Source organism: Narcine bancroftii, chromosome 2 (genome assembly GCF_036971445.1).
Source record: "Narcine bancroftii isolate sNarBan1 chromosome 2, sNarBan1.hap1, whole genome shotgun sequence".
In the NCBI taxonomy this organism is placed as follows: Eukaryota; Metazoa; Chordata; class Chondrichthyes; order Torpediniformes; family Narcinidae; genus Narcine; species Narcine bancroftii.
The window spans coordinates 161,329,183-161,356,238 of NC_091470.1; the positions used below are offsets into that span (position 1 = coordinate 161,329,183).

At 43.0% G+C, this 27,056-nt stretch overlaps 1 protein-coding gene across 1 annotated transcript in view; it reads right to left on the reverse strand.

Annotated features, from left to right (window-relative positions):
- The window catches only part of igsf21a (immunoglobin superfamily, member 21a), a 348,063-nt gene that overhangs the window by 95,363 nt on the left and 225,644 nt on the right, over nt 1–27,056 (reverse strand). The window contains exons 5-6 of the mRNA XM_069918989.1: nt 10,425–10,540; nt 6,628–7,090 (exon numbers count right to left, since the gene is read on the reverse strand). Coding sequence (XP_069775090.1) covers nt 6,628–7,090; nt 10,425–10,540 — 579 coding nt within the window. The remainder of the gene's footprint in view (nt 1–6,627; nt 7,091–10,424; nt 10,541–27,056) is intronic.

Consider the following 27,056-nt stretch of genomic DNA (forward strand, 5'->3'; position numbering starts at 1 on the left):
GTTGCATTCCAGTGAAGAGATCTTCTCTATGAGGCAAATTGAAATGGGTCCAGTGTCTCTGGAAGGTGTGATGCCCGATGAATCGAAAGGGTGAGAGATTCGAGAATTTCCTGCACCCGTTACATTTGGCCAGTTGCGACGTTTTTTAGGCCTGATGAATTTTTATTGCCGCCTCCTGCCAAATACTGCATCGTCTCCATTACCCCTTACTGAACTACTAAAAGGATCTGATAAGTCCATGTCCAAATTACCATTAACTTTGGGAGATGGTGCTGTGCGTGATATCAACAATGTGAAGACAGTTCTTGTGCAGAAATTCCCTGGATAACATTTATTCATTTTGATGTACAAGACTTGTACATCAAAATCCCAACGCTTTGCTCTCTCTTACCACAGATGCATCTGTCAGTGCTGTGGGAGCAGTGCTATAACAATGAGTCCGTCGGCAATTGGAACCCCTGGCATTTTTTTTCAGCCAAGCTGTCACCGACTGGCTCTGGCAAAGCATAGTATGTTTTTTTGAGAACTCTTGGCTGTCTATCTCGCAATGAAACATTTCCGCTTTTTGTCCTTACACCATTTATACAGACCACCAGCCTCTTATGCATACCATGAGTACAAGCTCACATCTCTACTCAACCAGAGAAATTCGACACCTGGACTGGGTCTTACAACTTTCATTGCACATACAACACATCCAAGGAAAAGCAAATGCTATGGCCAACGCCTTACATACAACTACGGCCATCGATGTCACCGCGTGGCTGATGCACAGCCCACTGATCCTGATCTCATCTGGTATCGCTGGATCAACTCTGCTGAATTGGATGAAAAGTTAGAGTGCAATATTTTTCCACAGGAAAGCCTGGGACTTTTTTGCCGCCAGCTAAGAGGCGGGAGATTTTTGAGTCTCTTCACAATCTATCCCATCCTGGTAGAACCAGCACATATATCGATGGACCACGCTCTGCATCAGAGCCAGAGTCAGAGAACTAGTCGCATCTTTGCCAGTCAGACTGGGCATCGCCTATCTTGCACTATCGTATGAGGTCGTGCCGGCCGCGCTGATGACGTAAGCGAAGCGACGCGCGGGAGTAATAGAGAGCATCCGCAGGTGTGTTAAGTGTCAGTATACTGGTGATGAATCTCAGGCACAGGAGGAGGAGAGTGAGAGCATGAAGATCACCCTTGTGGCAGTGAACCAATGAGAAGGTCAGAGGGGTTTAGCCAGGTGGCGTTTGGGGATTTGAAGGATGCAATGTTGTGCTTAGTGAATAATAAAAGAAAGTCAACTTCATGGTGCTGATGGAAACAAGTGATTGTATTCTTTATTTGTTTGTAAGCTGTGGTAAATCAGTGCTGTTACAAAGGGCGGATACAGATGTCACTGCCATGGGCTCATTGAGAAGGGGATCTTATCTGAGCTATATACAAGATAAGGCACTAAAGGAGGAAGGCATGGTCAACCATCCCAAAGGTGGCAGACCTGGAATGAGAATAATGCACCTTGTTCTCAGCTACAAAATAAAAAATATTATTCAGTCATTTACCAGGGCTGCATTGATGCTGGCAAGACTCAGTGAAGAAGAGACAGGCACAGAAATAAAAGAAAAAATGAATAAAAGATTGGTGGAAATACTCAATAGGGCAGGCAGAACTTGTGGGGGAGAGAGAGTTATCATCTCAAGTCGAAAGCATTTGCCTGATCCAGGGAAGAGCGTGGGAAGGGATGGATGAAATAAAGGAAAGATCTCTGATTGGGTGAGACCAGGTTGTCATGGTGAAATGGAGCCATCTAGTCTTCAATTAAAAGGGGGAAGATTGGAGTGAATAGGGAGAATGAGAAACTGAGATTGTCAACGTTGTGTTGGCAGTAAGTCCAGACAAGCTAAGGGGTCTGATGGAGTCCAGGTTCTAAAGATGGTGAAAGGGTCATTTATCTGGGGTGACGACTTCTGGCCAACGAAATGAGCTCAGATACAGAAGGATGGAAAAAATAGTCAATGTCACACTGGTCTTGGAATTAAATAACTATGGATGAATCTGAGGCCTTGGCTGAGGTCACTGTGGTCTCACCCTCTCTCTTTTGGCCTTTCTATCCCTCTCCCACCCTCTCTGAAACAGTGATGTTTTTATTCAGATAGACATCTGATTAAAAGATTGGGGGGGGAGGAAGGAGAGAAGAGCAGGAAGGAAGGGAGGGGAAGGGGGAAGCACACAGGCCTACAGGTAAGAAGTAACAGTAAAAAACGCAAGACTTCAGTCACTGACGTTGAAGTAAAAACACAATGTTGGAGAAACTCAGTGTACTTTATATAGGAAAAATAAAGATTCATAGCCAATGTTTCAGGCTTGAGCCCTTCATCAAGGCAAGTAAAGATATTAATAGGCCCCCGAATAGAATGGTGAGGGAGGGGGGGTTGGGGAGAGGGATAGGGGAGGAGCAAGGTCCCAAAGGCAGGAGGGAAAAGGCGGATAAAGGAGGGAAGCAAAACGTATCGGCTCTGATCCTACCTACTTCGGCGGGTAAGTATCGGGATGAAAATGACCTCCCCATCCTGCTTTCGTCGGGTTCACTCAGATAAGGGAAGCTGTTAATTCCCATCTTTCAACGGCTGTGTAAGAGGGGTAACTAATTACCTTTGACTTTCTAAGGATGCTATGTGATCTGCTAAATTTCTCCAGTATTTTTATTCATTGCACTGGACTTCCAGCATCTGTAGATTTTCTTGTTTAACTCTCTCTTTCCCTGTTCTGAGGAAGTGTCTCCATTCTGACAGATTAGCAAAAATCTCCCTTTCCACAAGTAATGCCCAGCAATTTATGTCCTTAATTCAGATTTCCAGCATTCACAATTTCTGTTTTGTGTGTTGGAGGCAGGCACCGGTTTCAAGATGCAGCTACATTTCAGAGAGGTAGATGCAAGGAAAGGGAGGGGAAGCCCAGAGATGAAGGAATTATTTCTAGCATCAATCGACGTGGGACAGAAATTCCCTGGATAACATTTATCCATTTAGTTCATTGAGTGCATTCCCTGGAATAGATCATAGGGTTTTTTAACAGGTTTAAATTTTTGTTGTTCGGGGTTAGGAAAATTTATCAGATGTCAAATTTGTGAACAATATAATAAAGGCATGGTCTGAATTATGCATCCTTCAACATTCCATAGAGTATTCCATCATCCCTGTCCTACATTGTACACACAACTCACAATCTTATTTCTGGTAAAAACAAAACATACCAAATTATTCTGTTGTAAGTGTGTTCAGACTGGATGAATGGGCTGTCATTCAGTCTGTTATTGTGGCTGCAGCTGCTACACTTTCCTCAGGCTGTTTCTTTGCTGATTAAATCGTGCTGCTTCAACAAGAAAAACACGCAGTGTTATAGTAATGTAGGAAAATGTCCTGCCACCCTTGACAGAGAAAAGGACTGTGCCCCAACTTTCTGAGAGGATTAGGTAAAGTGATTGAAAACCTGACACGAGCTCTGCGCAGATTTTTTGAAGGGATAGCCTGCCAAAGACAACTTGAAGCTCGGCTCCGTGAGAGGAAAAAAAGCATCTTCATCTGGGTGTCAGGGCCCAATGGGAGGGTGAGAAAGGATGGAAAAGATTGCTAAGGCATTGATGGGATTTGACAATGAAGAGGGCGATTTTAAATTCCTTCCAATGGATAGATAGAGAGATAGATAGGACAGATAGAAACATGAGATTTCACTCTATGCAAGAAGAAAATATATTAGTCTCCAGACATCGTTATTGAAGTAAAAACATAGTGCTGGAGAAACTCAGCATGTCAAATAGTATAGCAAAGATAAAGATACATAACCGACATTTTGGGCTTGAGCCCTTCATCAAGCCTGTTGACATTTTGTCCACAACTTGATGAAGGGTTCATGCCTGAAATCTTGGTTATGTATCTCTGCTGTATAAAGTACATTGCTTAACCTGCTGAGTTTTTCCAGTACTGTGTCTTTAATTTGTCTCTACACAGGCTGTAGAAATAAATATGATATTCTCTTTAGCGTTTGTCATTTATTTTCATCCATTTCTCTTGAATGGCAAAGCTTTGACAGTTGTTTGTTGTTTGAAGATCTTTCCATGATGCTTTCACATTAGGAATTTCCTCAGAAATCTTCCACAATTGGCTCCTGTTCATTTATCTGTATTGAGGCACTAACAAGAGGAAGCCATGTGCTCAATGAGTCTGTTCTGGCTTCAAAGCAGAGCAATAAAGTCAGTTCCATTCTTCAGGTAAACAAGAGAGACTGCAGATGCAGGTAAACTGGAGACACACATAAAATGTTGGAGGAACTCAACAGGTCAGGCAGCCTCCATGGAAGGCAATAGTTAGTCGATATTTTAGGAAGTATTTTGGCCTGAAAAATCAACTATCTATTGCCTTCCGTGGATTCTGCCTGACCTGTTGAGTTTCTCCAACATTTTGTGTGTTTCCCCAGCTGTTTACCCACAGCCCTGGGAAGTTATTCTCACTCAAATGTCTATCCAGTTCCTTTGTGAAGGTATTGATTAATTTTGTCTCGGCCTCCCTTAAGAAAATCCTTACAGTTTTGTTTTGTAAATTCTAAACCTGTGTCCCTTTGTCTTGGAATGTCTGCTCCTGGGAATAGCTTCTCTCTATTACCCTCTCCAAAAACCAAGCGAGCCATAATCTTCATAACAAGATAATGAGGGAGGAGAAAGTGAGGGTGGTTGTGAGATGAGACTTCAAAGGTCAACCCACTATTCAATCTCCATATGCCCTGTGGGAAATCTCCAAATGTTATGTTAGCTCAGCCATGGTACTTGGGAGTTAATGGTCAGTTGTGTCATTTGTAGACTTCTACTCATCTGTCCATATTGCTATGAACTGGAGCCTTCATGCAAGCTGTGATGCCAGCCATTTTTTAGGAAGCTATTTTAAGCCTTCATCGAGGATATCTCCAAGAGTCATTGTCTTACAAAAGCAGTCCCTACCACCCAGACCATACCTTCTTCACTCTGTTACCATCGGGAAAAAGGTACAGGAGTCTGAAGACGAGCACTCAACGGCACAAGGACGGTTTCTTCCCCTCATGAACAATGAACCATAGGCATTACCTTTCATTATCTTTTTCCTTTTCCTGCACAATTTGTACTTATTTTTATTTATTTTGTCATGAGGTTTATTTTAATGTTTGCACCATGATGCTACTGCAAAACAACAAATTTCATGAAATGTTCTTGACAATAAATTCTGGTTCTGAATTAGATTGTGAATTGAGCAGAAATATACCAGCAGAGTAATTTACATTCTACTGAATTTATCTTCAGTGGAAGATGGACTACCTAGTTATTCTTGCTCCCATAGTGTTATTAGTCATAGCAATTCATGCCATGATACATTCAGAAAGTGCCCAGCCCATATGATGGATATGCCTGCCATTTCATTAATGATTGATGGCTAACCTAAAGGCTGGTTTCAGCTAGCAGACATTTTGTCATGCAATACAGAACCTAATTAGGTCAGATCTGGTCAGAGACAGGGCTCATAAACTTTGGCCAGATCATTGGTACCAACTGAGAAGATGTCCTAAATTAGCTTTGGGAGACTGAGAATACGAAGAGTATTCTTCCAGGAATCATGAGCACCTTCTGTCAACAATCCCAACCTCTTCCAAACATGAAAACTGCACTGGGAAGCTAGTTTGACCCTTAATCTGCCTCTTGTTACCAGAACTTCTTAAATTGCTGCTGGAAGGTGCTTGAGTAACTCCAGCTGACATGTCCACGCCCACTGATGGTGAGGCAAACTGTGGATAACTGGGAAGTCTCTGTTCAAACCGGGACAGAGATTACACGTTTAACTCTTGGGTAGATGAACAGTGACAAAAGGTCAGTGATAAAGGGGTCTCGTCCCTTTACAAAAGGCTGACCACATAATTAATAGAAGTAGTGCCACTATGTCAAAGATGCCACTTTTGGCAATTAAAATAAATCATCTCCTCTCTCCCAAGATCCTATTTGCAGCACTATATTAAGATCTAGGGAATTCAGTTTTCCAACCAAAATTTAACCCTGTAAGCCGAGAAGCAAGTAATTTGCTCCAGTGTTATTTGTACAGGTGTTCTTCTACTTATGACGGGGTTGCATTCCGATAAACCCATGTAAGTGGAAGAATCTGGTCGAGAAAGAATTCCGTGCCTACCAAACATCATCGCCTTCCCTCCCTTAAATGTGTTCAGACCACTGACCATAGCCTACAGCTGGGCAAATTTATCTAAAACAAAGCCTGTTTTATAATCAAATGTTGAATACCTTCTATTCCACACTGAAAAGGACAATTTTAATCATAAAATATAGCGCCAGCATAGCACCGTAACTTCGAGCCATTGTAAGTAGAGGAGAACCTGTGGTCACAGTAACTTACCATTTGAATATTCTTCAAAAGGATTTCGACAGCGAGAAAGCATTCTGAGATTGCAAGGTCGGAGAAGGTAGTACATAGTCCTTCCCCTGTTCCATGCATATTAGTCAACCTAAAATAGAGTTGGTCCCAAGACAGCTGCCGGATTACTAATATCAAAATGGTTCTGTTTCATTGGACTACATCCTGTGCTTTTGAAGTAAAAATTTCTTAGACTTACCTAGTATCACTTCAGACTGCATGGGCATTGTCAGTGCTGGATGCTTTACTTCACAACTGAAGAGAGCATTATTGTCCAGGTCAGGGTTCAGTGTCCAGGTGATCATGGCCCGTACTTCGACCGTCCCATCACTGACAGGTATCTGTGTATGTCGGAACAGATACGCTGGATCGCTGGGATAAATCCATCTCGGGAACTCCCGGCTGATGACTGTCTCTGGAATTCGTTCTGCTTCCGTGGTGGCTGAAACAATGCTCTCAGTGATGCTGGGGGCGGGGCGCTCTGTGAGGAGTCTGCCCCTACCTTCAAAGTCCAGCAAGGACAAGGACTTTTGTAGCTTAGTGTCATCCATATCCCGGCTGATAAGACTTTGAGGGGCTTGACCTTTTTTTACATTGGTGTCAGGCGATGTCTGAGACACATGGAGAACTTCAACCAGCTCACCATCTCGTTTGAAGTACACCTAGAGGGAAAAAAATCAAACATCTAAACTTTCAGGCACCAGGGCAATACACATCTGTTTATCAACAGCCAATGACCATCCATTGATATCGGGGCTGTGCAACTGCTCAGCAAAAGGAGGTGTAAGGCGCTCCTTCTGTCCGATAGCCTACAGGTCACCTTGGGTAAGATGTATGGCCTCCCTATCAGAGTCACGTGAAGCCATGGATTGCAGATGGTGGATGGCTTTTATAAGCAGATTCTACAAATTGGAATTTATGGCTGTAAAACAAATAAAATCTGCCGATCAATGGTTAGGGTGACCCATCCAGTACGGACACTGCAACTGAAGAAGGCAACGGGACATCACTTCAGTATTTTTCCCTTTAATATCATGAAATCAACATTGGCTACAGTCTCAGCTCAAAGATGGAGCCTTCACCGAAGGAGAAGAAGCAACAACTACAATTCGGAGGGTCAGAGATCATGACGGATGGAGAGACATAATCGCCCACGCCGAACGGCAAGGCTCCTGAATGAGAGACCATTTAGCATTGCTTTCCCATCACATTTTCCAATGCTTCCCAGTAGTAGAAGTCAAAATCGATAGGATCTGGCATCATTCTCGATCAGTTTGTCCCATCTGCTCTTCTTAATCCTGTAGAGATCTTTACCAGCCAGAAAAAATGGTGGAACTGGGGTGAAATTGGGCTTAAAGATAAAGGAGGAAACTATGAGAGGCAGGTTTATGTCTTCATAGTGTTTGTGAGAAATTGCATGGGACCAAAATGAATCTAATGAGCAATCTGAAAAAAGGAGATATTGTGGGCACAGTAAAAATCATTAAATGCTATTGCAGAAACATGTTATTTTCCTTCTGGTTTACCATAAACGGAAACAAACGAACATCAGCAAGGCCGCACGGTTATCACCGCAATTAGCACAACACTCTTAACAGCCACAGTGTTAATCCAGGTTCGAATCCAGGGCTGTCTGTCTGTAAGGAGTTCGTAATGTTCTCTTGTCTGCGTGGGTTTCCTCCAAGGGCTCTGATTTCTTCCCATCTTTCAAAACGTACTCGGGGTTGTAGGTCAATTGGATGTAATTGGGCAGCCTGTTACCCGTGCTGTTATGTCTAAATTTTAAAAATAGCACCGCCACATCAGAGAAGGGGATCTCCTGTCAGCAGGTCTTTGGAAGAGGGGACAGGATAAGAAATTGAGTTTTGGTTTGATTGAAGCCATTTGTTCATAGTCCCATCGAGTCATTAAAAGGATTAAACAACCTTTCTAGCAAGTTATCTGCCAGAATGTAGGAATATTTCAAAGGCTTGACAATGCACCGCAAAGCACAAAGTTAAATCTTTAGTGCACTCCTCCATGAAACAGTCAAATATGATCTAATGAAATCGAACTGAAATGTTAACTGTTTCTCCCTCCACTGGTACTGCCAGATTTAAATTTAAATTTAGACATACAACACAGTTACAGGCCCTTTCACCCCATGAGACCATGCTGCCCAATTACATCCAATTAACCTATGACCTTGGTACATTCTTGAACAGTGGGAGGAAACAGAACACATAGAGGAAACCCCTGCAGACACAGGGAAAACCTACAAACGCCTTACAGATAGTGCCAGATTCTCGATCCGGTCGCTGGTGCTGTAACAGTTGGTGTTTTTAAGCTTCAGCACCTGTGTAACCTTCCTGGGACCCAGGTGCGATTAATGGGGCAAAGGTGCCTCCAGTACCATTTAAGCTGAGGGGGATCCCGCCCCCGCGATGACGCGGAAGGTGACTCACCACGCAAACTAGTCTCTTCCGTCCCTCCCCACCAGCTGTCAGTCTCCCTCCCACTGTCAATCACATTCCCCTCCCCATCCCATGGTGGTTGACCCCTCTGCCCCAGTGGTAGCGACCCCTCTCCTCTCTCCCCCGTGGCAGTGACCCCTCTCATCTCTCCCCATGGCAGCGACCCCCTCCTCTCTCCCCCACGGCAATGAACCCTGTCCTCTCTCCCCCACAGCAACGAACCCCTCCTCTCTCCCTGTGGCAAATGATCCCTCTCTTCTCTTCTCCACGGCAGCAACTCCCTGCTCTCTCCCCCACAGCGACCCCTCTCCTCTCTCCCTCATGGCAGTAACACACTCCTCTCTCCCCCGTGGCAATGACCCCTCTCCTCTCTCCCCCATGGCAGTGACCCCTCTCTTCTCTCCCCCATGGCAGTGACCCCTCTCTTCTCTCCCCTGTGGAAACAGCCCCTCTCCTCTCTCCCCTATGGCAGAAATCCCCTCCTCTCTCCCCTGCGGCAATGACCCCTCTCCTCTCTCCCCCACGGCAGCGACACCTCTCCACTCTCCCGCTAATTATGGCACCTTCCCCCCCCCACAATATCCACCTCTTTCCCCCATGGTAGCGACCTCACTCCCCCCCAATTGTGGCCCTCGTCCCTTCCCCTCAGAGCAGCAACCTCCCAACTTCCACCCTTCTCCAACCCGGGTCCTGGCAGCAACCCCTCTCTTCCCTCTGATCACCATAGACACTTCAGCCGGGGTCTCTCTGCGACACCAGCGCGTAAGCGCTGAAGTCACAGGAGTTATCAGGTCAGCCATTTTGCTGTTCAAGCCACTGGTCGACGCATCCTGGGTAAGTTTAACTGGGTTCCCTGACTACCTCCGAGGTAGGGCAGGGACCTGGATGACTTTGGACCGAGTTGGACAGCACTAACCGGGCAAATTGCCTAGTTAACCCCATTTTACAAGGCAGTTTGAAAGCACCTAGTCTTTCACTAACCCAGTGGTTCTCAACCTTCCTCTTTCCACTCCCATACCACTTTAAGCGATATCTATGCCATAAGTGCTCTGTGATTGCTTAAGGTGGTATGTGACTTGGAAAAGAAGGTTGAGAATCGCTGCTCTAAGCCCAATTGTTACTGAAATATTTTGCTTGAGAAAAATTGTCATTGGCCCATTTCCTTTGGAGGTATGAAACCGTGCACATAACGAGTCAATGAGGTACGATTAAAACAGTGGTTTTCAAACTTTGTCTTTCCATACACACACCATCTTAAGTAATCCCTTACTAATCACAGAGCATCGACGGCATAGGGAATTCTTAAACTGGGATGTGAGTGGAAAGAAAAAGGTTGAGAACCACTAAGCTAACCATGCCACCCTGGTGGGGCAGCTGGAGGCTCTTGTTAAAAGCTGCCTTAGGTTGGACTTCTCTCCCAGCCTGGTTCCACAGGAAGTCAATACTCTGGCAACTGAAGCGCCAGACCCAGAGAGCCAGGGAAAAAGGGAGATAATCAATAGAAAACAAAAATTACTCTGATCATCTCTCATTGTGAACATACCATGGGGGCTGGTTTTCCTCCAGAAACGATGCAAACCAACGTGAAGTTCTGGGCCTCGTAGCGACTGAAAGGAGCCGGTGCATCTGCTGCGATCACAGATATCGAGGAAGGCGGTGCTGCCGAACAAAAACACGTGAAGTTTCAATACTTTCTTCATTGCTTTGCCTGGGCCTCAATACCCCACAGTGTAACTGGATCCCGGATTTTCTCCCCTCCAGACCACAATCAGGGAGGTTAACCATATAACATATCACCATATAACAATTTACAGTACGGAAACAGGCCATATCGGCCCTTCTAGTCCGCACCGATTTACGGGAAACTCCACTAGTTCCACCTACCCACTCCCTTGCCCATAACTCTCCAACCCCCTCACATCCATGTATTCATCTAACCTCCTCTTAAATGACAATTGACGAAGAAAGATTTGGATTAAGGTATGGAATCTTCCAGGAGTCTGAAGTTCCTTTCCAATGCACACAGAAAACCATTCTCAAGGAGTTGGAGGCACTATCTCGGGAGAAGGTGCCAGTAGATAAGGACATCTCCTCCATCAGCACTGGAGCACCACAGGACTGTGTTCTTAGCCCCCCCCCCACCACCCCCTGCCCCCGGCTCAATACTTGCTTTACACCTATGACTGTGTGGCTCGGAATGAGAACACCATCCACGAATTTGCTGATAATACTTCAGTGGGGGGGGCTGTATAAATGGTGCAACGAGTCAGCACATACAGGAGGAAGATACGAAACTGGGCTGAATGGTGCACAAACAACAACCTTGCACTCAATGTCACCAAAGACAAGGTATTGTCTTTAGGAAGGGAGACCCCGAGGTGTATGATCCAGTGACCTTTGAGGGAATCAGAGGTAAGAGGGGGTGAGCAAATTTAAATTCCCGGGAGTCACTTTCTAATGGCATCGAGAAGAAGGCACGTCACTGCTTCGACTTCAGTTTGTGGAGATTTGGTATAACATCAGAAACACAGGTAAATTTCTACAGATGTGCGGTGGAAAGTATGCTGACTGGCTGCATCATAATCCGGTATGGCGTCACCAAAAACTCTGAAAGTAAACCCTGAAAAAGGTAACAGGACATTGCAAAACCTTCCCTGCCATCAAGAACATCCACAAGGAACACTGCCATTGGTGAGCAGCAGCCATCATCAAGGATCTACACCACCCAGCACATGAACTTTTCTCGCTGCTGCCATCAGGAAAGAGGTATCGGTGCCACCAGACTCACACCACCAGGTTCAGGAATAACTGCTGTCCCTCCACCATCAGACTCCTCAACAACACACTCAATCTGGGACTCATCTTACTTTTGCACTTTATTGATTTTATGTTTTCCCTGTATTGTACAGCCAGTTTATTTACATTTCTTTACTTGTTCACATGCAGACATATCTTCTTCATGTTTTTTGCACTACTAGTTGTCACATTTGTGGCCCAAAATGTGAAGTTAATAAAACATTAAACACAAGTTTTATCAGGTAAACTTCTCCGTTGTCTTTATTTTCCAGTTTCCCTTGTGTTCTTATCTCTCTCTCATACCACGTGACTTCCGGTACATCTCATATATATTCATTATCATGACACTAGTCAGTGGTGTTTCTGCCTTGCCCGCAGAAAAAAAGTATCTTAGGGTCATATGTGATGTCATGGATGTACTCTGACAATACATATGATCTGAAAATCTGAACTTTGAGAAGCCTCTCCATTTCAGCAAAGGGATCTCAGGGACAAATATTGAGTCTGTTGTCACTCAGAATCAGGCCAAGATACCTTCACTGATGAGAGAAGTGCCATTCCTTTATTGGTAATGAGTTTCACTAGATATGAGGTTTGCTGCTCAGGTTGTGTATTTGCATTTGAGTAAATAAATAAAAACATTAAAAAAAAATTGGATGTCTTGTTAAAAGTCTGTCACACACTTTATCAAAACAGTTGTGGATGAGTGTGCCCCCATCATATAATTCAGGGCTTTTCCCAACCAGAAGTCCTGGATGAACAATGAAATCTGGAACCTGTTGAGAGCCAGATCGCAAGTATTTAAGTTCAAAGAACCAGATTAGGACATCAGGAGCAGATGTGACCTGTGGAAAGCTGGAGATTCCGGATGAAAATGAAACAAGGAACACCCGACAGCTATGGCAGGGCCTAAAGTACACTTTAATGATTTTCTTTGTTCTCTCTCTATTGCACAGTCAGTTTGCTACATTTGTTATCTGTTTACGGTTCTTTTATTTGTTTACATATTTATGCTGTGTACAGTTTTTTTTGCATGTAATCCTGCTGCAGCCACAAGAAAAAGGAATCTCAGGATTGTACGTGATATCATGTGTGTACTCTGTCAATAAATCTGAAAAAAAAATGAAATTGCTTGGCTCCAGAGAATGAGAAAAGGGGAATGGGATCATGGAGTGCCAGGTAGGATTGATGAGCTGAATGACCTCTGTTGCAAATGTTATTGACTGTTCGATTTATTAACACAACACCAAGTCATTTGTCTGCAATGGTGGTCACCAACTTTGAACTCCTTATCACCATTGTCTGAGCATATACAATTATCTTTGTCTTTCACTTAGAATCTTGCTGGTGAGTTGGGAGCTCGGAAGCAATATCGTCTCCTAAACATAGTGTTGGGCAATCAAGTCACTCCACGAGGTAATAGATCAGAGTCAAAAGGCTTTAATTAGCTTAGACGTTAGCTGGGGCTCAGAGAGCACCTGGCCTGGATCCAAGCAGGAAGTGATATGGGGTCAAGATCTTGGGCTGGGACCTTTATTAGAAAATCTACTGGCAGGGGTCAAAGGGAAGGAAGGGGCAGTCCAGGCCAGTACATACAGTTATTATAGTGGTGTAATATCTTATACCACCACACATAGGTCCCTAATGCGTGTTCACAATTCAGCCCTAAGGGAAAGCTGCTGTGCTAGAAGTACTGTATTTTGCATAAAATCATTGCTTTTATTGCAAAATTCTGCAGTTACAAAGCAAAAGACCCTGGAAACACTCAGAAGGCCAGGCAGCATCTGTGGAGAGAGAAACAAGGTGGATGTTTCAGGTCAGGGCATTTCATTAAAATAATCTTTTGAGTATTTCCAGATTATTTTTTTTTCAGATGTCTGTTGAAGATCTAATGAATTATTCCAAGGAGAGTTTGACTTTATCCAACAATGGGCAGCACATTAGTGTTGCAGTTAGTGTAACGCTGTTACTAAGCCAGCGACCTGGGTTCATATATGGTGCTACTATCTGTAAGGAGTTTGTGCGATCTCCCTTTGCCTGCGTGGTTTCCTCCAAGTGCTCTGGTTTCCTCCCACCTTTCAAAACATACAGGGTTGTAGGGTTAATTGGGTGTAGTTGGGCAGCATGGGCTCTTGGGCTGAAAGGGCCTGTTACCAAAATATGTCCAAATTATAAAACAATTTAAATACCCAGAGTAACAGACTGACAGTTCAGCTCGCCTCATATGTCATCCAGATTCCCCGTTAAATTTTCTTCATTTTCTCTGAAAGTTGTTAAAAAGATCTTCTTGTCTTACCCAATTAACCACATTTTGACAATGTTGACAACCTATTCTGGAACTTGTCCAGTGTATCCTGCACTTGCAACCAGGCACCACTGGGAGTAGGAAAATGAAGGGTTTATCTGAGATGAGATAGCTTGACCCTGAAATCCAAGGGTCAGAGCTACCAAAATGACATTGCCCTGATACCTACTATAAAAGGAGAGGGGGGGGGGGGGTGGAATGAATTTTCCTGGAGGTCTCTATGTCCTTAAATTTTGGTAAGGATTCAATCCACCTTTTCTGCGATTGCACGGCTAGTATAGTGGTTAGTGCAACACCTTTACTGCGCCAGTGATCGGGACCGGGGTTTGAATCTCGCACTGTCAGTACGGAGTTTGTACGTTCTTCCCGTGTCTGCGTGGGTTTTCCCCAGGTGGGGGGGGGCCTCCAGTTTCTTCCTACTGTTCAAACGTACCAGGGGGGGTGTAGGTTAATGGAGTGTAAATTGGATGACACAGACTGGGCTGATGGCCTGTTCCCCTTGCTGCAAGTCTAAATTTAAAGTTCTTAGATACCTTAAAAATTTCACAGTTCTGGCCCCCACTCCAAACTCCCCTAACATTTACCTCAGTTTGTGTGGTTTATGCAGGAATCTCTGAATCATCTCTTGGTCTGACAAATGATGATTTGGACCATCACCTTATATATTTTTATTACTCATCCCAGATAGACAGGATGCAGATCTCATTAAATGACCTGAATGTTAACAAATTGTCCATACACAAATCTCTAAAAGTGACATGGTAAGTTGATAAAAATGCATATGGCTCCTTTGACTTTAGAAAGGATAGAAAGTAACTCAAAATCATTAATTAGTTCCATGGTCTATTGTGATCACCTTATACTTGAAGAGATGTTCAGGACTTGCCCAGATGCCCAGGGAGAGATTGGAGAAGCTGAGGTGATCCTTACCATAGAGAGCGTTAAATAAAATAATAAGTTATTCATAATAATGAAAGTATTTTGATGGAACTGACAAGAAATTCAAAATGTACTGGGGTTGGAGGTCAATTAAGTGTAATTGGGCAGCTGAAAGGGCCTGTTAATGTGTTGTATGTCTAAACTTTTTAAAAATTAAAATATATTTCCACCAGAAGGAGGAAAGGTAGCAACAGAGAATGAAATATACGGCAACTGAATAACGTTCCCAATATAGTAAGAGGAGGAAGGAAAATGATATTACGCAGCAAGTTATTTTAATGAAAAGATATTAAAAGTACACTCAGCTTTAACTTGCAGTAGGATATAAGACTACAAAGAAATCACCAAGACTACAAAGAAAAGGAAAGGGAGAGAAACAAACAGATTGACTGCATCAAGGAGACAAATTACACTACCTTAACACTGCATATTTCTTTGGAGAAACCATTAAGACATTGTTTCCATGATATCGATTTAGCTTGAAGCCCTCTTCCCTTACGATATCACTATTGAATGTTCAAAACCAAGTTCTTTTCACCCAACCCAAACCTGACAAAAATTCATTGCATATCACCTCATGAAGCGGATAAAAGTTTCTAAGCTAACCTTGTGACAATAGCAAACCACACAATATGTAAAACATAATAATAAACTGTTATTTAAAATTGTTAATTGTCTTCAGCTCTGCCCACCTCCCCTCGGAATAGATGAACCCAATGAGAGTGCGGACCTCGGATCCTCAACGTCCTGTCTCAATGAACTTGGCTGTTCACTCGGATGAGGTTGTGGGAAGGGGAGCCCGGACCTCAATCACACCCAGCAAAGGGGGAAAAGAAGTTAACCCACAGGTTGACTTAACTCTTAGTCTTTACTTACAAATTCCTTCATTGAAATGATTGGGATAACCAAACTGTGAGATTGTTGCTTTTTAAAAAATAATTGTACAGCAGAAATAAAAGAAGATGTGAGGTCAGCACATGCCTCTTCTAATTGCAATTTGGTACATTGAGCTTGATTAATATTCTGCATGGATGACAGTTTTTATACAAAGGTGTGGCTAACAGTAATCATTTCTTACAACACTAATATAAATGCCACCCCTTTATAACCTTGCAATCAACCTCATTTTCTTATCCCACACATATTTGAGTTCATCCATGACATTAATTATCCGCTCCCATTGTCATCCAAATGACTTTATGGAGCATTGGGACGGTTGGCATGAAGCTGCAATGAGAAGAAGCAAATCGAAAATGGTGGAAATCCTCAGAAGATCAGACAGCAACTGTGGAAAAAGAAACGGTGTCTGGCTTTCAGCTCAGACAATTTATCAGAACCGAGGAGGAGAGAAAGCATAAAATGTGTGGAAGCTGGGGGAAGGGACAAAGAGAATACTCTGATACCAGTATCTCTGTGAGGATGTATAATTCATCGAATTAACAGTGACCAAGTCATGCGATGTGTTGCAGAGAGCAGGTCAGAGGTGAAGAAAAAAACCAAAGCAAAGACCTGAGCTAATATCAAAAAATTATTTGTAGCAAAAGTAACCAGAAGTGACATAAAGTTCTAAAGAGATAAAGAGATAGAGAGCTGTTGAAAGTTGGAAGCACATTTGCTTCCAATTTAAACTGCCAGACACCATCTCAAGAAGTAATTACACTTCTGCACATGAACTGAAGCCTCGTGCTCTCCGGCTGCTTCGTCGAATTTCTTCCCTTATTCCAAGAAGGTGCTGACAATCCAGTGCCACAAATGTCCCTAGTTCTCAGGAGAGCTAATACTTCTTCCACCATGAATGCCAGTAGGCTCTTGAATGATCCATCAACATCTCACAAAATTTGTTCTGGAAAGACCTACACTTGTTTGGACAATGGGAAGGGCTACAGACAACGAACATAATGTGTAATACTGCTCTTAGAAGGCCTACTTGCCTCCTGGTTACTGGACAATGTCTTTAGTTGGTTCTTCACAAAATATGGTGAAAGAATTTCCAATTTTAATAATGATTCCTGCAAATTCTGTGCATCACTAGTGTCCAAAGTTTGAAATTCAACAATGGCGATCCCAGTTAAAATGGTTGAGGGACAAAGGAAAGGACTCAGGGTTCAAGCTGTTTCATGACAGATGTATTATTGGTCTTTGCTCATGGTACTGATGAACACTGGTCCTGATTCAATCAGAAGAAGCTGTGTACAGGGACTTGAACACTTCCTTAAAGTAGTGGAAACAGAATCCATTACAATGCCACGCTTGTAACTTTGCTGTTTTGGTCAGTTAAATCTGTGGGAAACTGCCCATTTACACAGCATGAGACAAACTGAACCAGTGTGGCATCATCCCAAGAATCGCTTAATCAAAAAAATGCTTTTGATAACCCTTCGAATCAGAGTTTGATGAGGAAATTAGATACGGTAAACACTTATCCAATTTATTAAGATTAATGTTCTACTTTATAGAGAAAAATATTTCATCTATTCCTTACTGCTTTTACTGAACATTTAATCAACCCTAATTTCACTTTGCTAATTAGAAATGAGTTAATATATGGTGGAAAATTACAAGGTAATCAAGAAAGTTTTGGTGGGTGAAATTGGAGAGCAGGCCGAGGTGTAATGGGCCAAATAGCCGATTACTTTGCTGTCACCATTCCCTGCCCCCAGTGATATCTCGGCATTTCCTTGGCAGTTTGATATTTAAGTCCTCTTTGTAATATTGCCACTGAAAATATTAGCAGTACCAGAGTAAATTACCTAAAGGTTCTGATATTCTTTATAATTTATACAGTTTTGTTGAGATGAAGGGACTGGTAGCAAGGCCAGAATTTATTATCCATCTGTAATTGTCCTTGAGAAAATGATGGTGAGCCACATTCTTGTATCACTGAAAACTTTCCAGTAAAGGAGGTCACATAATGTTGATGGGTTGAGATCCAGCAACGATGAAGAAATGATCAATATATTTTGAAGTCAGGATAGCATGTAACTTGCAGGGAACCTGTAGCAGGTGGGGTTTCCTTCTACCCTTTGCTCTTATGTTTCTTGCTGGCCGACCATGTATGTTTGGGAGGGGTAGATGAATAAGAACTGTGCATTTTGTTTGAAAGGTGCACAATGCAGCGAGCTTTGCAAGGGAATGAATGAATGTTTATAGTGTTAGAAGAGGCATCAATCAAGAACGCTGCTCCAACCTGGATAGTGTACAACTCCAGACAAAATAGAGAGATAGGGTGCTGGTTGCCATGCACTGTACATCTGCTAATACAGATGTGTGATAGCTCATATTAACATGTCACTAGGCCACGTATTGTACACATTTAGTAAAACCCCTGGTATCCAGCACCTATGGCGATAGGTTAAATCAGTGGTTCTCAACCATTTTCTTTCCATTTATATACCACTTTAAGTCATCCCTACGCCATTGGTGCTCTATGATTAATAAGGGATTGCTTAAGGTGGTATGTGAGTGGGAAGGGAAGGTTGAGAACCACTGCTCTGAACCCTCTGCTCTAAATCTCTTGGTACTGAAATATTTTTCTTGAGAAAAATGATCATTGGGCCATTTCCTTTGGAGATTTGAAACCGTGCACATGACGAGTCAATTAGGTACGATTAAAATACTGGTTTTCAAACATTTTCTGATATGTCCTCTGATTACTGATTCCACTATTCTGGCAAAAGACTCTCTGTATTCACCCAGTCCATTCCTCTCATGATATTGTACACCTCGTTGAGATCACCTCTCATCCTCCTGCACTCCAAGGAATAAATCCTGAGTCTGTTCAACCTCTCCCTACACCTCAGGCCCCAGAGTCTTGGCAACATCCTCATAAATCCTCACTGCACCCTCTCTAACTTAACAACTTTCCTACTGCATGGTGACCAAAACTGAACACAATACCCTGAATAGTGCCTCACAAAGGCCTTATGCAACTGCAACATGACCTCCCACTTCTATATTTAATACTCTAACTGACAATAGCCAATGTGTTGAAAGCCTTTTTTGACTATCCTTTCTACCTATAACATCAATTGCAACATAACATGTACCTGTTCTCTGAGATCATTCCGCTCTTCCACACTCCCCAAATCCCTATCATTCACTGTGTAGGTCCTACCATGTTAGACCTCCCAAAATATAACACCACGCATTTCTTTATTTTAAATTCCATCAACTCTGCCCAACTGATCAAGATACTGCTGCATCTTTGACAACCATATTCACTTTAGTGTCATCTGCAAACTTGCGAAATATCCCGAAATCATTGCACAGATAAACTACATATCTTTGTTCTGAAATCCTTGGCTAAAAAAACAAACGGCCTTGCATTAGTCAGAACAGAAAATGGTAGAAGTTTCCTGAAAGGAGTCCTTGCTGACTTCATCGTCCACAAAATTACTCTCCAAGATAGGGTTTCCAAAATTCTCTGGAAGCAGGCTCGATGTTCTTCCCACGTGGTTTGAAAGGAATATGAAATATCTGTGGCTAAAATAGAGAAGTAAATTTTGAACCATAGTTCTTCCAATGAAAAGCTTCATTTGATGCGATAGAGTTTGTCACACTTTGGAAACAGGAGTAGTGTGGCCTGGCATTTCATTTTCCATGGTCCTGCTGTGTGAGGTTCCATTGCAAGTCTTTTAATATAAGATTAAGATTTCAGATTTATTGTTCCAAGTACATACCCTGAAATTCTTTCTCCAACGGACAAGGCAAAATTACCACATATTGGTAGTGCAAAAAAAAACTCAACATACACATGTAAACAAATAAAGAAATCTAAACAAAGTGCGCAATATGGAGAGAAAAAAATCAATGAAGTGCAAAGGTATGAGTCCTTAAATGAGCCTCTGACTGAGTTTGTTGTTGAGGAGGGGTAGCAGCTGTTCCAGAACCTGGTGATGTGAGTCTTGTGGCACCTATACCTCTTTCCTGATGGCAGAAGTGAGAAAAGAGCTTGTGCTGGGTGGTGTGGATCCTTGATGATTGCTGCTGCCCTCCAATGGGAGCATTTCCTGTTGATGTTCTCAGTGTTGGGGAGGGATTTGCCTGTGATGTATTGGGTTGTGTCCACTACCTTTCACAGTGCTTTTCACTCAGACATATTGGTGTCCCCATACCAGCCCGTGATGCAGCCGGTGTAGAGCTCGTCGGAAGAACCAAAGACTTGTTGATCCAAACCAAGGCTTTTATTAGCAAAAGACAGGAGCTCTTCACAGGTGGCTGACCAGTCCGGAATGATCCGACCTGGCTAGGGACACAACCCTTTAAGGCCCAGACAATAGGCGTGGCTTAGCTCTCAGCCAATCGCTGTAAGCACAAGTCTAGATACAGTAACTATATACACTATGTACATGGGTGATAGATCTGTACTATCACATTCACCCCTTCTTGGAGAACTGACCCTGGAAAAAAAACAAAAAACGAGGGAGAGAATGAAAGGAAGGGGTAGGTCAAGGACTGTAGCGGTCAGGGGATCTGACCACCCGGCGTGACCGCCGTGGTGCCGGGATTGGGGTCGCTGGAGTGGTGTCGCCAGCGGGCTCGTCGGGTGCGACTGCTCCGTCGCTCAATTCCCCAGTTGTGTTGCCGGCAGGATGGCCCGTGCCGTTTGGGTGCTGTTGGTCCTTCTGTTGCAGCAAGGGGCCTGGGGAATAAAGAGTTGGGGAAAGTTGGGTTGGGGGGTTCGCTGGGTCTAGTCCCTAGAGACCTCAGTGGTCTTTAAGGCTGCACCCTCCATTGTGATTGCAATCCGGGCCACGTCCTCTAGTTTTTCTACCCCTTGCTCGAGTAAGCGCAGCCTCACTTCGTTCGATCGGAGCTCGGCCACATAGGCATCCTGGACGAGATCGTTTGTGATCTCGGCAGCAGTTTTGTCCACACAGTTACAGTCCTTGCCCAACGCCTTTAATTCTTGTAAATATGCCCGGCTGGACTCGCCGGGCTGTTGCTTCCTCGACGCAAGCATGAGCCGGGCATGAACTCTGTTCACCGGTTGATTATACAGTTCTTTCAGTACCTTTATGGCTGCGGTGTAAGTGGTCTCATCCTGGATGTTCTCGTAGACTCTCAAGGATACCATAGACAGCAATGCTGTTAGACGCTGGCTATCCTCCTCCACCTCAATGAATCTCAAGAAGTTTTCAAAGTTCAGCAGCCAGAACTTAAAGGCTTTGAAGGCTGTAGCTGACTGTGGGTTGATATCAAGTTTTTCTGGCCGAGTTAAACGCTCCATCCCTTTCAAAAAAATTCTTTTGCTAATAAAATTGTAGAGCTCGTCGAAAGAACCAAAAACTTGTTGATCCAAACCAATGCTTTTATTAGCAAAAGACAGGAGCTCTTCACAGGTGGCTGACCAGTCCGGAATGATCCAACCTGGCTAGGGACACAACCCTTTAAGGCCCAGACAGTAGGCGTGGCTTAGCTCTCAGCCAATCGCTGTAAGCACAGTCTAGATACTGTAACTATATACACTATGTACATTGGTGATAGATCTGTACTATCACAGCCGGTCAGCACACTTTCCACCACACATCTGTAGAAATTTGCCAGGGTTTCCGCTGTCATGCCAAACCTCCGCAAAACTCCTGAGGACGCAGAGGCGCTGACGTGCTTTTTTCACAATGCCATTAGGGTGTAGGGTCCAGGAGGGATCCTCCGAGATAGTGACTGACGAGAAATGTCACTGACCTCTCAACTATTTCATAGATTGTTAACCGAGATGGCAAGCTGAGAAATCTAGTACTGCCCTGTGAAAGGGGGAGCATGAAAAATAAGAGAAGTTTACCACTTACAGAAATTTTTGGCAGGCCAGTGGGTTCATGCAGTAAAAGTAAGAGGACATTACCGAGGAGCCTTATTGTGCCGCCACCCGGCAACTCCACACCCTTTTCAGACTTACTACCGTACAGCAAAGAATAAGGCAATTTAGCACACAGGACACATACAGCCATTTTACAGAGAGAGAGAGATTGATTTATTCCCACTTCCCTTGTTATTTTCCCATAACTTTGCAATATTTTCACCCAATTTTCTTTTGAGCTTTAATATTCGGCTTGCTTCCAAGTGATCTGTCAAGGTCCACAGCTTAAAGCAGTTCAAATGAAGAGGCTGACAAACATTGAAAACGTCTCTATCCTGAGGTATGTAGGTGCAGCTGGCATCACATACGTTGCATTAGTCTCAGAAAGACCAGAGTAGACTGTGTGCAATATATATCAGCGCTCACACTTCAGTCCATGGGGAGCTTTGGGTGACATGTACCAGGAGTTGTGTATGGACTGGCAGGAGGCAGAGAACAGGGACAAAAGGGGCCTTTTCTGGTTGGCTGCGTGGCCTTCCACAGAGCTCAGTGTCGGGACCGCTTCTTTCCATATTATCTGCCAATAATTTGCACGAGTGAATTGCGGCCTAGTTCGCAGACGATACAAAGATAAGAGAAGGGCCAGGTTGTGTTGAGGAAGCACTGAGCCTGTCAGGCATGTCAGGAGATTGGGCTATGAAATGGCAGGTGGAACCGAGTGTTAAGAACCAGATGAATATACACTTTGATGGAAGGAATAGGCTATTTTCTAAAAGGAACTTGGGAATCCTCATGCAAGATTCCCAAAAAGTTAACTTACCTGTTAATGTGGAACAGATTAGTAAACCTGTTCAGTGGGTTAATGTGGAACAGATTAGTAAGGAAGATAAACACAATGTCGACATTCATTTTGAGAGGGATAGAATATAAAAGCAGAGATGCAATGTTGAGACTTTAAAAGGCATTGTTCAGACCACATTTTGGGAATACTGTGAGCAGTTTGGGCTCCTTACCCAAGGACGAATATGTTGGCATTGGAGAGGGTCCAGAGGAGGTTCACGAGAAGGATCCGTGGAATGAAAGGCTTATCTGTATCTCAATGAGAAGTATGAGATGGCTTTGCTGGAGATTAAAAGAATGAGGGGCAATCTCATTGAAACAATCGAATACTGAAAGGCCAAGGGAGAGTGGACGGGGAGAGGATGTTTCCAATAGTGGCGAGTCTGGGACCAGAGGGCACAGCCTCAGAATAGAAAAACAATCCTTTAGGACAGAGACGAGGAGGTATTTCTGTAGCCAGAAAGTGGTGAATCGGTGGAATTCATTGCCACAGATGGCGTGGAGGCCAAGTCATACTTAAAATGGAAGTAGATATGTATTTAATGAGGAAGGGAATCAAGGATAATGAGAAGACAGGAAAATTGGCAAGGTGGACATGATGGGCCAAATGGCCTGACTCACTTTTATGTATTATGGTCTGTGAAGAATTTTGTGGACTCATTAGGGTGACATGACTGTGCCTTCATTACACTTTTTCTAATTAACAGTAAAGCAACAAACTGCTTTACTGGAGTCAGATATATCCCACAGTGGTCCAATGACCCATGAATGTTGTACAAGTATGCTTTCTGAAATTTGATGTCTGTGTATGTGCGTGTTGTCTGTGTATGTGTATGTGCATGTGTATGTGTGCGTGTTGTGGTGTGTGTCTATGTGCATGTGTATGTGTGCGTGTTGTGGTGTGTGTCTATGTGCATGTGTGTGTGCGTGTTGTGTTGTTGTGCATATGTATGTGTATGTGTGTGTGCGTGTGTTGTGTTGTGTGTGCATATGTATGTGGATGTGTGTGTGTGTGTGCATGGGCAGTTTGCTAATTGGTTTACATACTGCAGGCTGCCCCACTCCCAATAGTAATACCATTGCTCTGCACCCTATTAGCTGTCAATAGGTAATTCTGATCTCTAATCCCATAGAATTTTGGGCAACATCTCACGAGCATTCAGCATTGCTTGTAATTATGAAGCAACATATTTAATTGGTCATAGGGAGCTGGCGTTTGGAACCACAACCTAATTTCCACAATTTTTCAATGATGTTTTGGGAACTACAGCTTGTGGAACTTTAGGATGTTAAACAGGCCAAAATAATGCATAAATGTTTGGTAAATTAATTGCCCCAATTCACCTGCTCATCCTTCAGAGGCAGATGTTATTAATTCTCTGTGTTCGACCTAATCATTTCTGAATTTAGGCATCCGAATGAATGGGATTATTAGTTTAACCTTATCACAGCAGACACAAAGTCAGCTCTAAATGTGGAGGACCCAGCTACACCCAGCTTGAGCATAGTCTGCTTGTAGTCTTCCTTTCAGCTGGTCTATGTCTGAACCTGACTGCCACATATTATGGCTAGGGGGGGGAGATTGTTAGGCTTAAAGCCCAACCTGGGGTTTTTGCTAATGAGAATCAAGCTGATTATGGAGGTCTCAGTTAGCATGTTGGAATCCAATCAGCTAGATCGTCTGCATGCTGCTAATGGGTTCCTTGATGCAATTCCAATTTTTGATTTAATTTTTAAAATATAGATATTTAGCACGGAAACAGACCATTTCGGCCCACAAGTCCGTGCCACCCAATTTACATCCAATTAACCAACATTCCTGGTACATTTCAAATGATGGGAGGAAACCAAAGCCCCCGTGGGAAAACCCATGCAGTCATGGGGAGAACATACCAACTCCTTACAGATAATGTGGGATTTGAACCCTGATTCTGATCGCTGGCGCTGTAAAGGCATTGCACTAACCGTGCCAACCTTCATTAAGGTTTCTTTAAAGCCACTCTCCAGGCTTACCCTGAGGTGTGTTAAATTTGAGTGTAAATAAAAGCCTGCCCTATGTAAGTTTCTCAAACCTGTTTTGGAAGCAGAGATACAGCATCCCATAGAACTTAGGCTGCCATTTGTTTAAAGAAGTCAAGATTGATCATGGCTCCTTTCTGAAATCCTGCTAATTACTCTTGTATAGATAATCCTCAATTTTACACCACATGATTCATTCCATTATTTTCTGTGGAATTATGGTATAAACAATGCCCTTGCCCAAATTGTTTTATTTTTTTTAAAATGGGATTTTTTAAAAAAAATCCTGCTTCTTTGCTTAGCCAAGCATTTGTTGTACAATCAGCAATGACCTGGACTAGGAATCCAGAGTACGATAGTTCTGATTCCATGTACAACTTTGAGAATTTAAAGCCAGTGCTTTAAAAATCTTAGATAGAATCTGTAATCTGTAAAAACAGTCACAAAGGTTTCAGAATCTTGTAAAATAAGTTTGCGAAAGTCCTTTGGGGAAAGAGAATAAATTGTGGAATTTTATACTTCAAAATTGATGTTCAACTATTTCTTCATATTTTGCAGATAAAGGATTAATTTTCCATTTCTATGTGCAAGAAATTGACTGCAGGCTGACAGTGCAGGCCTAAGTGCATCATCAGTCTGTTTACTGTGCTCTTTAGGTCAGATGGTTTACCAGCGCTGACTTACATTGCCTCAAGCTAACATTGCGAAAGGGAACGGAAGCTTTCTTCAGACTGGCACAGATAGTCGAGCTGTTGTTTCATTGCTCCAACAACACGGGTGCTTTCTGTGTGGATTTAACACTCTCCCCAGCTCACCAGTTTCCTCCCATTTCCTAAAGTTGGGCAGGTTCATAGGTTGATTGGCAATTGTAAATTATTTCCATTGTGTGGCATAATCTGTGAGAGATTTTAAAAATATTTTATTTAAGAACTTTAAAATCACATCTACAATTATGAATTGAATAAACTGAAAAAAATAATACAAATGTGGTATATATGGATAAAGAAACTTAGACACTTCCTCCCCAACCCCAGCCCCCAAACCCTACACAAAAAAGAAAAAGAAAATAAAGAGAATGCCAAAAAAGCACATTTTGTCCCACATAATATTGGAACCAGGGGATGTCAATGCGACGAGCTTTCTGTGAGTCCTTCAAATTTTCAAGCCAACACATTGCAAATGTAAGAGGAAGAGGATAGGATTAATGCAGGATTAGTATTTAAGAGAGCATGATGGTTGGTGTAGATTCAGTGAAGCAAAGGACTCGTTCCTGTGCCTCTATTACATGGAGCCAATGTGCACACAGTTACCAGTAATGCAGATATTTAAGGGTTGGAAGAAGTGAACACACAGAAGTCTGCAAACATTATGATTGTAGTAAAATGCACACAGTAAATGCTGGAGGATCCCAGCAGGTTGTAAGAATATTGAGAAGATTTTTCACTCACTTTATTGCATATACACACACACTCGCATGCACACACACACACACACACACACACACACACACACACACACACACACACACACACACACACACACACACACACACACACACACACACACACACACACGTTCTGGAAGCGACTATGTTTCAAACTGCCAAATGCAAGGTTAAAATCTAACATGAGACTGTAGATGTTGGAAGCTGGAACAAAGATGGAGCTGCTGGAGAAACTCAGTAGGTCAGGCAAGAGCTGTGGAGGGAATGGACAGTTAACACATTTTGGATTGAGACCCTTCATTAGCCTCAACCTAAATCGTCATCTATCCATTTCTCTCCAGAGAAGCAGCCTGACCTGCCGAGATCCTCCTGACACTTGATTTCAGCTGAAAATATAACAGTCTGCTGCCACACAATTGCCAACCAGTTCAATGTTAGCAATCAGGTTAGAATCCAACGCTATCTCTAAGGATTTGTACGTTCTCCCATGTCCACTTGATGCTCTGGTTTCCTCCTACCCTTCAAAAACATACAGGGTTTGTAGGTTTATTCGTGAATATGGGCAACCTGGGCCTGTAAGCTAAAAGGGCCTGTTACCGGGCAACATCGCTCAAAAAAAAATAGACTGCTGATCTATATGGATTGTAAAATTCCTGCAGCGATCCCCTCAGATTTGTTGATAATTTCATGACAGCTGAAATCTTAGAAAAGGGGGCCACCATTTTCTTTCAGTTAGCAGAATGTATGAGAGCTCAACTCAAGCAAGATGGAGAATGATTTGTAAGATTCTTAAAGATTGCATGTTTAGAAATATCTACCATTAGATAATCCTCCTTGGCTGCACTAAATCGATTCCACTTCTAAATTTCCTTTCCTTTGACTTAAAGAATTCTATTTGCAAAATATTTGCCCTCTTGTTATAAACTCAGAGGACATATATCAAAGATCTGAATTAATGGAGGTATAATCCACCCTGAGATGGCAGAGTGTATCTGATATATCCTGGGTTAATCACCACGCCTCTTCTGACATTAGA